Below are 12760 nucleotides of genomic sequence, written 5' to 3'. Positions count from 1 at the left end.
CTGAATGATTCCAGTTGACTACACAAGGCAAGTCTGCAATCAACAAACTGCTAGTAGTATGGATATACGAATTTCACCATCAATCAAGCACATTTCTTCCACTCATCTAATAACATGAAATCAAATACGAGAAGTATAAAGACCATGCAAATTGTCGAATCGACCCATAAATTTCACCATTTCTTCAATGAAGTTACAAGTCTTTTACAACAACATCTTGGCAAAAATCTTTGCCTTCTCTCTCTACTCTACTCTAATTGCTATTCTATCAACTAGCTAATCACCTTCTAACTACTCTCTATCTATCTTCTAACTGCTTCCAACTATATTCTAACTATATCTCATTATTCCCTTTACAAAATGAAATGCCAGGGCTTATATAGTGCCCTCAATACAATTCGATGGCTTAGATTGATTTGAGATCAATGGCCAAGATTCAACAATAAAAACCCTAATTAGGGTTTGTTACAACCATTACATAACATTTAATGCTTGACAAATGATAAAATTGTATTGCTTGGACACATGTCCTCTCTAGAAAATTCCACCAATGGATAGCTGGGGTAGGTACATCGGAGTTTGTGCCACCTTCCATGAGTTAGGTACATTGAATCTGGAAATGCTAAGGTGGACCACACTGACTGGAGAAGTGATGACTAGGATGCCACCTCGTCTGACACTTGTAACTTGGTAAATATTCAACTTGATGTTGTTGAGAAGCTAGCTTTAATTAATTCATTTGGAACTATCTGCTTCTTCAACGAACCCTTTGCTCTAACTTCTTGTGTCCTTGATGTGCAGGATGATTGATGTACCTCGCCTTGGAATACTGGATTGGAGAAGTCGCCCTTGATGACGTTAGTCCAAAGAAGGTCGTCCTTGTCGATGCTAGGCTGGATCGAAGAAGGTTGCCCTTGATGACGTTAGTCCAAAGAATGCCGTCCTTGTCGATGCTTGATCGTCCTTGATCTGGCTTGATTTTCCTTGAGGAGAGTCTTCCGACTTGTAGATCTTTCGAGCTTGGAGTCGCCATCTTGATACCTACACAACATTTCACAATTAATAATATATCTTGAAATCTAAAAATTAAACTTTAAAAGGAAGATTCAAGATTTTAATTAGGAAACTTCATGATAAATCTTGAGTTATCATTTCCTAATTAACCATGAAATACTTAGATTTTTCCAAAAAATGTCTAAAAAATCAAACCTTGAATAAGGGTGTCAAGATGATTTTGCCATACCTCCTCTTGAGAATTAACTCTAAGAAATGATGTAAAAATAGATGAATTTTGCTAGGCAAAGTGTAGATCAAAGCTCTCCCTTGGATAAAATGCACCTCCTTTAGCTTGGAAAAGAACTCCACCTTCCTCTTCAAAAATCTGGAAATTATCCTCCAAACTAGCAAGAAATACACCTCTCCAATAGCCTTCAAGATGAATTTCGCCCTCCTTAGTCTCCACACTTGGTAGAAATTCGCTCCACACAAGCTAGATTTCGCACCTCCTTCCTTGCTTCTCCAATTTCGCACTTGAAAGGATGATTGAATGATTTGAATTGTGAAACAACACCTCCAATATATAGAGCGCTCACCTTCTACATCTCCCATAGGCCGACTTGGTGAAATTAGGCCAAAATAAACAAAAATTAATAAAAGAATAAGGCCGACTTAATTAAGCAATAAAAAAGATAACTCAAGCGCTCTTCTTTTAACTTTAATTTAATAATAATTAATTTCGAAATGCCTCAATTGATAAAAAAAAACGATTTTCCAAGGCTCAAAAATTAATTATTAAATGTTATGCGCCTTTCATTAAATGCCAATTTAATTAGAATTTTTTAAAAATATTTCGAAGTTTTTTGGCGAACTTGGCATCTAGTGCGATTTGCTAAAATAAGGCAAAAAATAATGAATTTTGATAACTTCGCTCTGGTCCCTTGGAGAGGGACAGGAGCGCTCCTGCATTTTTGTCCTCCATCCTTCATTTTTTACGTTCAAAACCTCATCCTTGACGTTCAAAATGGCATTTTATTGGGAACTTTGAGTTTAATTCACTTGATCTTTAGAAGGAGCGTGCCTTAGAACATTTTCGCCCTGGTCCTTTGGTGAGGGACAGGAGCGCCTTGGCCAATTTTCATCGAATTTTGTGGTCTTTGTAACTTCATTCCTCTTTGAAGCATTTTTGAATATCATTCCAATCTTGTGCCTTGACCTGGATTCGTCCCAATTTGAGGAGGAAGGCTTGTTAATGTGTTTTTCGCCCCGGTCCCTTGGTGAGGGACAGGAGCGATTTTGCAATTATAAGCTCACTTGTGCTTTGCTAGCCTTCGAAATTATCTCCAATGGACTGATTATGCCTTTCTTCATTCACCTCAAACTTGAAATTTGCTTTACCTTTGCCAGAAATTTGTCCTGTGAGAAAATCGCTCTGGTCCCTTGGAGAGGGACAGGAGCGCCTATTGCAACTTGGGTTGATTCTCTCCTTTGTAGGCCACTCAAGTTATATTCAACGAATAAAACACACTTCCCTTGACCTCTTCAAATCGCGAAATCACTTAAATCTTGCAAGGATAATGCAAATTTGGAATTCAAGCTCCGGTCCTTCAGTGAGGGACGGGAGCACTTTTTCATTTTTAAGCCAATTCGTCCTTTGCTAGTCTTCCAAATTATCTTCAATGGATGAATCTTGCCCTCTTTCATTCATTTCAATCACGCAACTTGCCTTGCCTTTGCAAGAAATTTGTATTTTTAGAAAAGAGGGACGATCCTTCAGTGAGGGACGGGAGCACTTTTGGAAAAGTGGGACGGTCCTTCAGTGAGGGACGGGAGCACTTTTGACATCTTGGCGTACCCTTTTGTTCTTTAAATCTCTCAATTGCGTCCAAGGCATAAAACATCCTTCGTCCTTCCCATCCAAGTCAAGTTTTGCCATAAAATATCAAACAAATAGGAGAAACTTGAAAAAGTGGCACGGTCCTTCAGTGAGGGACGGGAGCACTTTTTGTCATTTGGGTTGATTTACTCCTTTGTAGACTGCTTAAATTATATTCAATGGACAAAACATGCCCTCCTTGATCTCTTCCAATCATAAAATTGTCCTGATCCTGCAAGAACAGTGCAAATTTGAAAATCAAGCTCCGGTCCTTCAGTGAGGGACAAGAGCGATTTTTGTCCTCAAGGCCAAATCACTACGATTTTCATCTCAAATTTCCTTTGCTAGGGAAGATTTCACCTTACTTCATGCTATGAATAAAAGTTAATGTCCAAAAAAAGGTTTAAAATTGTGCATATAAAGAAAATCACTCTGGTCCTTCAGTGAGGGATGAGAGCGAATTTGACCTTCTAGGCAAAAAACTTCATCATTTCATTGTCAAGTCTGGATGCTCTATCATGCTCATTTCGTCCTTCATTGTGTCTTTGATGTTTCAATTTGACCAAACAAGGTCAGGAATGACTCAAATAAGCCTTTTCGCCCTGGACCCTTGGTGAGGGACAGGAGCGCTTTGCCTTGGTCCCTTGGAGAGGGACAGGAGCGAAATTCGCTCTGGATCCTCAGTGAAGGACAGGAGCGAAATTTGACTTTTTGAACTCTCTATCATGATAATTTTAATGGAATATAACATTTAAGTCTCACTTATACTTTAAGTTATATTCCATATATACTTTCAGGATGTTTGAGAGTGGTTTCAGACCTCCAGGAGTTATATAGCAAAATCTAGTTTTTGGAGGTTTTTCAGTTTCCAGACTTAGCCAAATTTCAAGATCAGGACATTCCAAACTTAGCCAAATTTCAGGATCAGGACTTTACTCCAGCAGGACCTGCTATCCTATTGATCTCCCCGACAACACTCAAAATGCAAAGGCTAACTAACAAAACCCTGAAAGACCAAAAAACAAACCCTAAAAAGCAAAAAAGCAAGGGTCCCCATTTGCAATGGGGCGATGTGTGAAAACGTCACAACAGTAACTTAGAGTGGTGATGCCTTGTCTCAAGGACCCACTCATTATTGATAACTGTCAAATATGACTCCGATCTCTTTTCAAATTTTGCCTGGGCGTCTTGTTTGGTTCTCTCTTGCATGTTTGTATATCTTGGGATTCCAAATGCCTCCCCAATTGACTCTTCGGCTAGGTATGCAAGCACCAACCCCTTAGGTCTTTTGATCGTTCAGGTTTGTGGATCATAGTGCCTTGCACACTCAACCATGAGCTCATTACATTGTATAGATGGTGGAAAACCAGCTGCATGGTAAATTCCACTCTTCATGATATTGACCACCAAAGGAGATGGTAGATGATGTTTCGTTCTAAACATTCTCTGCTTCATCCTCTTTCGGTCCAGGTACTCTATGTTGGTGTCTCCAATTCTCTTCCATCGGGAAGATACCTGCGACTCCGGGTAGTAACCTTCTTGTACATTCATCAATTGAGTCTTCCTCACAGCTATCCCTGCCTTAGACATAGCACTTGTATGAAGCTAGAAGTCAATAACATGATCAAATAATTCTAATAATTCGTTTTCAGAATTACCTTAAGTTCTGATTTTTTACAATTTTCAAACTCGTAAGCCCATTAAAATCAGAATTTAAACAACATGTAATACACATTCTGAAAAAATGACTGAATTCCAATCAAAATAAGGCATATCGCCTTCCAAAAACCTGAATTTCAAACTTAGAACAAGTCTGATTGCAATGTATAAGTCTGAAGACACCTTTGCAAACTCAGAAAATGAAGCAATTTGATGTCAAAAATGTTATCTCAGGTCTGATTTTCTGAGTATAAGGTCTGAAACACCTCTGCAAACTGAACATTAATGGCTGGAAACTCTCATATTCATGGCGCTACACCAATACATAAAGCGATTTCACCCAATCAGCTGAAAGATCATCACACCTTGGGCATATACAATGGCTGGAAACAACGTTTTGTCTCTAGGAGGTGGCTGGAAATAAGTAGTTTCAGATCTGATAATGGTGCCCTTAGCCAACAATGGCGACTTCCTTGATGTTGCAAGCTGCTCCAATGATAGCACCCTTGATGCCTTGGACACAAAAACGCACCCCTCTAATAATGGCGACTCCAAACCAGCTCTTCAAGCATCACATCAGTCCCAAAAGAATAATATATTAGGTGTCGGACTGTGTCTTTTATTCACATTTTTATCTTGAAAAGTCACCACACAGCCAATGTGTTTTAAAAATTTGCTCTTACCAGCACACAGGGAAATCAACATGCACTAGGATGTGAACACTTAGCATTAATTTCACCTTGTTTAATCACCAAAAGCATATGGTGGAAAATTGATTTCCATTGGGACACATTTATCTCAAAAAGTTTCACTTAAATTCAATCTCCAGCCCCTTTGGAAAATCGTGGGTCATAGGGACACATGATTTCCGATTAAATTTGGTCCCATCTTGAAAATTGCTGCTCGAGGGGAAAATCAACCCCCATCTGGATATTGAAATTCCATCACTTAACTCACTTTCTTCAAAAATCCTCTCCAGGGGAAAGTCGACTTCCATCTGGACATTAAAATTTGATCAATTCCATGTAAAATACCTCTAGGTGGAGATTCGCCCTTCATTCATCGGGACTCAATTTCTCATCAAAATCCTATCAAATTCCATCACAATGCTCTCCAGGGGAAAATCGAACCCCAGCAGGACACATAAACCTTGTCATTTCTTCACATTTTGTCCCTAGTGGAGAATCGACCTTCATCGGGACACACAAATTCATCTTCATTTCACTTTATTTCAATCATTTTTCCTCTGGTGGAAAATCAAACCTCATCAAGACACTCAAATTTGTACTTAAACTTAGTCATTTACCCTTGAGTGAAAAAACGTGTCATCGAGACACGCTCTTCATGCATATCGCTCTTGTAGGCTTGGTGGAAAAACGACCTCCATCGGGACACTTCCATTGCCTTGAGTGGAGATTCCTAATTCATCGGGACATTCCACAAAATCATTTGTAAATTCAGTCCAAGAGGGTAAAGACGCACCTCATTGGGACTGAGTCCATTTTCATCATTAAAACAACTCTTTTCGCTCAAGATGGAGTGGAAATTCATGCTCCATTGGGACAAAGTCCATTTTCACTTCCAAAACTGAGTGGAAAAACGCCCATCGGGACTTTTCACTGTTATGCCTTAATTTCATGGGGGAAAAACATTTTTCCATCGGGACTATGATTATTTTCACACTACAAAAGCCCAGACTTGTCAAATTTTATCATTTCTCACAGTTGAAATTCTATTCCCATTGGGACTTTTAACATCTCATCAAGATTTGAGGGGTGGAAAACAAGACTCCATCGGGACTTTGTGCATTTTCAACTTATTCTACCTCCTAGGAGTGGAAAAATGACTTCAATAGGGACTTTTGACGCTCTAGCACAAAAATCACACCAATTTGCAACACTTTAAACACATTTCGCTCACATTTTAAAGCAAGTTGCAACCTCAAAACTTGGAAAAACTTAGGATCACTTTGACATTTTAAAATATTTTCTAACACTTGGATCCTATTGACTTCAAAATTCAAAATTTAACATTGCTTGCACATTGAAGACCTTTGGCATGATCAAATAAAAAATGAGACTCAGGCATTGAAACTCAAAATTGCCACCGGATTGCCAAAAACCCTAAACTGACAAAAGCGGAGAGCTGGAAGAGGGGGTCCCTGTTTGCAATGGGGCGATGTGTGAAAAGGTCGCAACACGTCCGTCCCCGAGACGGTTGAGGGACATTTGAGACGTCCCCAACCATCCCTAGGACGAATTGACGTTCCCCCACGTTTCTGGTGGTGTCCCTGCTTGTAGGAAACATTTAATTGTTTCAACTTGGGGTTGACCCTACTTTCATTAATTCCGTTGCTGCTTATTTTTTCCTATTGCTGAGTTGGCTCTAACCCTTCAGAGGCTTCTTTAATATATATATATATATAATTTTCTTGTTTCTAAGTCGGCTCTCCTTTCATTATTTAATGCTTGGATTTGTTATTTTTTAAGTCCTAACCTTAGGCGGGGCATGACAAATAATAGAATATACTCATAACCAGAATTAATTAAAAAAATCCAAAACAATGTTTATTATTGTATCACTCAGCCATCAATAAGAGAACTATATAAAACATAACAGATCAATTACTTGTAGTAATCTATTTCACCACATGATTTATTTCTCCCAAAATCTACAAAAGAAATGCCACTGCCATGGTATAACCTCTTATTTTTTCCAATGCCTTGGACATTAACAACAAATTCAAAGAGCATATAATAGCGGTCAGCAAATAAATCAATGCTAATCAAATGTTCAAAGCACCATGCTTCAAATGGTAGCGGCTAGCAAAGAAAAAATTCATCACCCAACGTCAAAATTCATACCCAGCAAGAATAATCATGCCATTTTCTGATTTAAACTGCTCACAAAATACTAACAATTTCTTCAAAACTTTTTTGGGTTTCATTCTTCTATTCATCTTCTTTCCAAACATTTTGAATTTTGAAATTTTGTTGAGTAATGAAATGACTGCAAAGAAACATTATTCAAGAATAAAATGATACACCAACAAACCACATTTCTTTTCTAGCAGTCTCTTCATTGCTTCCTCACAAGCCTAACATCAGGAACGCTCTAATACCATAGTAAAAATGGTAGAGCAAATAATATTCTGGAAAAATTAAACCATGATTGCACAAAAAAAAAATAGATATATTGATTGCTTAAATTTTAAGTTGCTGGTTCGGGTTTGGGCACCGGTTTGGGTTCAAAGAACCGGTACGCCGGTACAGCAAAATTTTGAAAAGGAGTTTGGGTTTGTTTGGGTTCGTTAGTACAAAAACATGTAATTTATATATATATATATATATATATGTAGCCTATAAGCATGAATTAAAATTAGCATGTCACATAGCATCATATAAACAACAAAACCAACATAAACATGTAATCATAGCATCATGATCATACCATCGTAGCATCATATACATCAAGTTTAATATCAAAATGACAAAATATTCAAGTATCATTGTTTCAACTTTCAACAATTTAAAGTTTAATCATCAAATGGGTTTTCTAATTCATCATCATCATCCTCATCCTCCTCATCATTGACATTGACATTAGATAAACCAATGCCAATGTCAATGCCACTTGCACTATAAGTTTGCTCACTATCCAAGCCATCAAATGCAACAAGTTGAGAAGCGGAAGCATCCAAATCAGTAAGCTCTGGCTCTCTATCCCACATCTTCGTTTCCCCTTGATTGTAGTCATGTTGCTTTTGTGAAAGAAGACATAGGTTGGAATGCACATATACTAAATTCTCTGCTCTTTTTGATTGCAATCTATTGCACTTTACTGAGTAGATGAAAGAGTATGTGCTCCAATTTCTTTTTGATGCAGATGAACTAGCAACCTATGAAGACAAAATAAACAATTAAAGTTATAAATTTATAAAATTAAAAATTACTAGCAACCTATGAAGACAAAGTAAAATATAAATAGAACTTGTGATAAATTATAATTAATTAAAGTTAAACTTGTGGTAAAACTTCGATAGCGAGGGGTTGTAGGTTTTGGAAGCATGTGCCATGGAAGTACCACCAACTATGAGCATCCTTCTTGAATCTATGACTAAGAGCATCAGCACTTAGACCATTTCCATTTGCAAATTCTATGAACTCATTTGTGATAATATCTCGCAAATCATCATCAAGATAGAGTCTAAGGAATGCTACCTTGTACCCATCAGACACTTTTAGATCTCTCCATGGTGGAAGCCTTCCTGGTTGATCAAGAAATTGATTGCTATAGTACTTTGGTGTCAAGGCACAGGCAAGAAGATGCAAAGGAGTGGTCATCTTATTCCACCTTTCTACAACAATTGCTTCCACTTGTTTGAAGAATTTCTCCTTGGGGTCTTTCTCTCTTGCATTTATAATGCACTTCATTTTTTCAAGCATTGAGTCAATGCCATCATAAGTCTCACCAATGCAAGGCCTATCCATGTCGGTATAGCGAATCATGCTCATAATGGGCTCAGTGAAACTAAGGAGATATGTCACAAGATCTCGCCATGACCCACTCAATATCCGTTCCCTAATTCTTGCTGCCCTCTCATTGTTGCTCTGCTTCCATATAGTCCAATTTGGGTTGATCACCATATTGCAAAGTGCCACTTTAACTTTCACAAGTCGTCTCAAGGCGATTGTGTTTGATGCAAAACGGGTCTCAGCAACCTATAACACAAATAAATGCCAAAATGATTAAAAAATAAAGCCAAACTTTAAAGAAGAATACACAATATAGCTTACACAATGAAATTATGAACATTGAAAATTTAAAAAATCAGAAATTATAAAATTAAATTACTATTTCACTTACCTTCAATAGCTCCAAATTCGAAAATGATCTAAAAATCTTTTGAGACATGTGGTGGTTGGTGATGAACATCTAGATGTCCTCAACCTCTGCGTACACTTTTTTGATCTAATCAATTTTATTTCCAATCTTTTGTAGCATAAGATTGAATGAATGGACCGCACAAGGTGTCTAAAAGATGTGTGATGATAGCGCTCGTCAACCAACAAACCAACAGCGCTACAATTTTTGGCGTTGTCTGTTATGACTTGGACAACATTGCGGGGTCCCATTGTCTCATTGGCGGAGATTAGAATATCTGCAATAAATTGGCCATCTTTTACTTGGCCCTCACAATCCGCAACTTTCAAAAACATTGCCCCTTTAGGGGACACCGCTATGACATTGATCAAGGGATGATTTTTAGAATCTTTCCACCCATCTGAAAGAATTGATGCACCTGTCTCAGCCCATGAATCCCTTATGAGTTTCAATGCATCTTCAACCCCCTTCACCTCTCTTTCCAATAAGGTTCCACATACCTTCTCAGAACCTGGACCCTTATACCCTCTTGGAGCTTCATTAACACTTTACAACATTTGCTTCCAATAGGGGGAGTGAACAACATTGAAAGCCAACCCATTTGCATATATGCACCTTGCTACATCTTGGTATAGGTGCACCATCTTTTCTAGGGCATATATATGATCTGGTATAGGTGCACCATCTTTTCCAGGGCATTTTTTGATGCCTCTTCCTAGTATTCCACACAAATGGCCTACCACCTGATAATATGAGCTATTATGTTCTTTACCACATCCTTGGCATCTCCAACGGAATCCTCCACCTCGTGGAAGCGGTCTTATAATGTCAACATACTTCCATAGGGGATAATTTGGATCATTTATTTGTTTTGATTGTTCATTTGTGCCTATGGAGGAAGAGGTAGATGCCATTATAGTTCCTATTGCAAGAAATAATATGAACACATTCAAAAACAAAAACAAAATAATGAAAAACAAATAATATTTCATGTTTGACAATTTGTGAAACAAAAATAGTTGAAAAAAAGGTTCAAAAACCTACCTCTTTCAGCCAATGGGAGCTTGCAAATGTGTGGAAATGATGCTGCAACACTTGTTGAAGCTTCAAAAATCAGTCTTCAACTCCTATTTGATTTTGGAAGCCAAACTTTCTTCACCCTTTCTTCAACCTGCTAGCAAAAAACTATTGTTTGCAACACAAATGAGGAGAAATGAGCCAAGTTTATGTCTTAAAAATCACCTTTAGGGTTTCATTTTAATTTTTGTAGTGGCGGATTTGAAAAAATAAAAAAAATTTGCAAAATAAACATGATTTTTTGGGCCACTGGATGTCCCGGTTTGACTTGGGTCCGCCCGAGTTCAGACCAGGCCTCCCAATCACGAATTGCAATGGCTTATAAAGCCTTTGTTTCCCGTACAAAACTTCCTAAATTCATTTATAGGAAGTAACTTCCCACCAACTAGCATAATTTATTTATTTAACTGTAACTATTGATGTAATAGTAATTCCGACACTTATCTTGTATTGATTTTTGTGGGATATTTTTTGTTTATATCATATTTTCATGTATTTAATTTTTTTCATGAAATTTGATAGCTAAATAACCGAAAGAGTAGTATTGATCAGTTAAAGTTGAAACAGATTTTTTTTTCTCCTTAAAATTTCGTCATCTTCAGTTTACAATGTGTCTTGGGATGGTCAAAATTTGTCAAATTGGAATTGGATCTATTGAATTCAAATGATTTCGCTAAAGCAGCGTTTCCAGTAGTTCTGCTTTTCTGGAGGGGTCAAGAAAGAGGGTTAGATTCATGATGCCTCACCAGGATGGTAATACATATTGTCACATTTGTTGTCACATGTTACAGGTACCAAAATAATGGGCCTGGAAACATTGATAGGGTTGAGAGAAAATTCAGCTATGCACTGAGCAGAGAAGATCTTGAAAATGCTATCCTAGGCGGACCATAAGTATGGATTATATTAGAATACTGGTGAGTTTTCCCATGTAAACTGAAAATTTTATTATTTAACTTTATATGGTTGACATTTTGTCTTTTTTTTAACTAAAGTGAAATAACTTTGATAATTCCATGACTGATGTGAGAGAAATGAATTAAGGTGTCTTTTATTCAAAGCAGGACATGACAAATGTGCTACTGACGTTTAACTGTCTTGTCCAGTGAATGAGAAGAGTATCTCGTTGGTAATGTCTATGGTGCTGTAGAGCTTAGCAATATGGTATCTAGCTCTACCATCCAGCAATTGAAAACCTTTTCAGGATACAATTGAGGAGATAAATGAGCTGTTCCCTTGCACGGTTTTTCTTCAATTAATCAAACATGAATGGAGTATTCTCTTTTCTTATTCTTTATTAAATGCAATTTACACGTGGATCCTTTAGTATCCTACCTGTAAATTCTTTTGAATAGGTGGATCCTTCAGTATCCCACTTGATTAGATAGATTGTTCTGATTTTTAAGCACATAATTTTAGACTATTGTCGTGCAAACAGAGAATAATAAATGAACTCAAAACTGAAGAAATGAAATAGAGCTCTTTTAAAAAAGACATCAAACAAATAAAGTTTTACATGCAACCTAGGATGATCTTTTCCAGAGCAGATTGGTAGTAACCTCCTCTCCAGATTTATCATTGAATTCTGATAATTTCCATTCGATTTTGCTTCACATATAATGCCCCAGCTGATACAATAAGCCAACAAGAAGTACAATCCACTAGAAGTTTTGATTATTACATTTCTTGTTAAGATCTGCTAGAAGACATATTATTGATGATTTCTGTTCATTCAGCAATGAGGCTTAAAGAAGAGAACCAACTCCAAAATGCACATAGTTTTGCAGCAGGCTTGCTAATTTTATGGTTCTTGTTGTGAACTAATCCAGTTCTAAAATCTTAGACCCAAATGCTGAAAAGTGGATTCAGACAACACTTTTTTAGGTTAGTAATTTTTTATTTTATTTTGGACTTCATGGCTGAAGCAGAAGACACAAATTTTGCCAGAAATTCGCATGAAAAGGAAAGATTTAGTAGAATATTCAAACAACACTAAAAACTGTGCTGATATAGATAAATCATGGAGCTGTATAGTTCAAGAAAATCATTAACAAACACAACGCTAACTAGAGGGAAGATAACCTAGTTGGTAAGAATACGAGTTCTCAAAATTTAGGAAATAACATAGTGTTGACGTGTATTTTGTACACTATCAAACACAAAATAAAATACCCAAGGGTACCTTATCCTCACTTGAGTAAAAGTCTCCAAATGCTGAAGATATCGCGAAAAGGATCAATCGGGATGACTTCAAGGTTCTTCAATGTA

General features: G+C 37.2%; 1 protein-coding gene across 1 annotated transcript in view; it reads left to right on the top strand.

Annotated features, from left to right (window-relative positions):
* LOC131062330 (uncharacterized) overlaps nucleotides 1-12038 on the top strand; it is a 76156-nt gene extending 64118 nt beyond the window's left edge. The window contains exons 2-3 of the mRNA XM_057995969.2: nucleotides 11284-11409; nucleotides 11599-12038. Coding sequence (XP_057851952.1) covers nucleotides 11284-11386 — 103 coding nt within the window. The 3' untranslated portion in view covers nucleotides 11387-11409; nucleotides 11599-12038. The remainder of the gene's footprint in view (nucleotides 1-11283; nucleotides 11410-11598) is intronic.
* The last annotated feature ends 722 nt before the right edge of the window (nucleotides 12039-12760 follow it).

The sequence above is a fragment of the Cryptomeria japonica genome, chromosome 5 (assembly GCF_030272615.1).
Source record: "Cryptomeria japonica chromosome 5, Sugi_1.0, whole genome shotgun sequence".
NCBI lineage: Eukaryota > Viridiplantae > Streptophyta > Pinopsida > Cupressales > Cupressaceae > Cryptomeria > Cryptomeria japonica.
The sequence above is the reverse complement of the archived record's forward strand: the minus strand, read 5'-3'. Positions and strand labels throughout refer to the sequence as shown.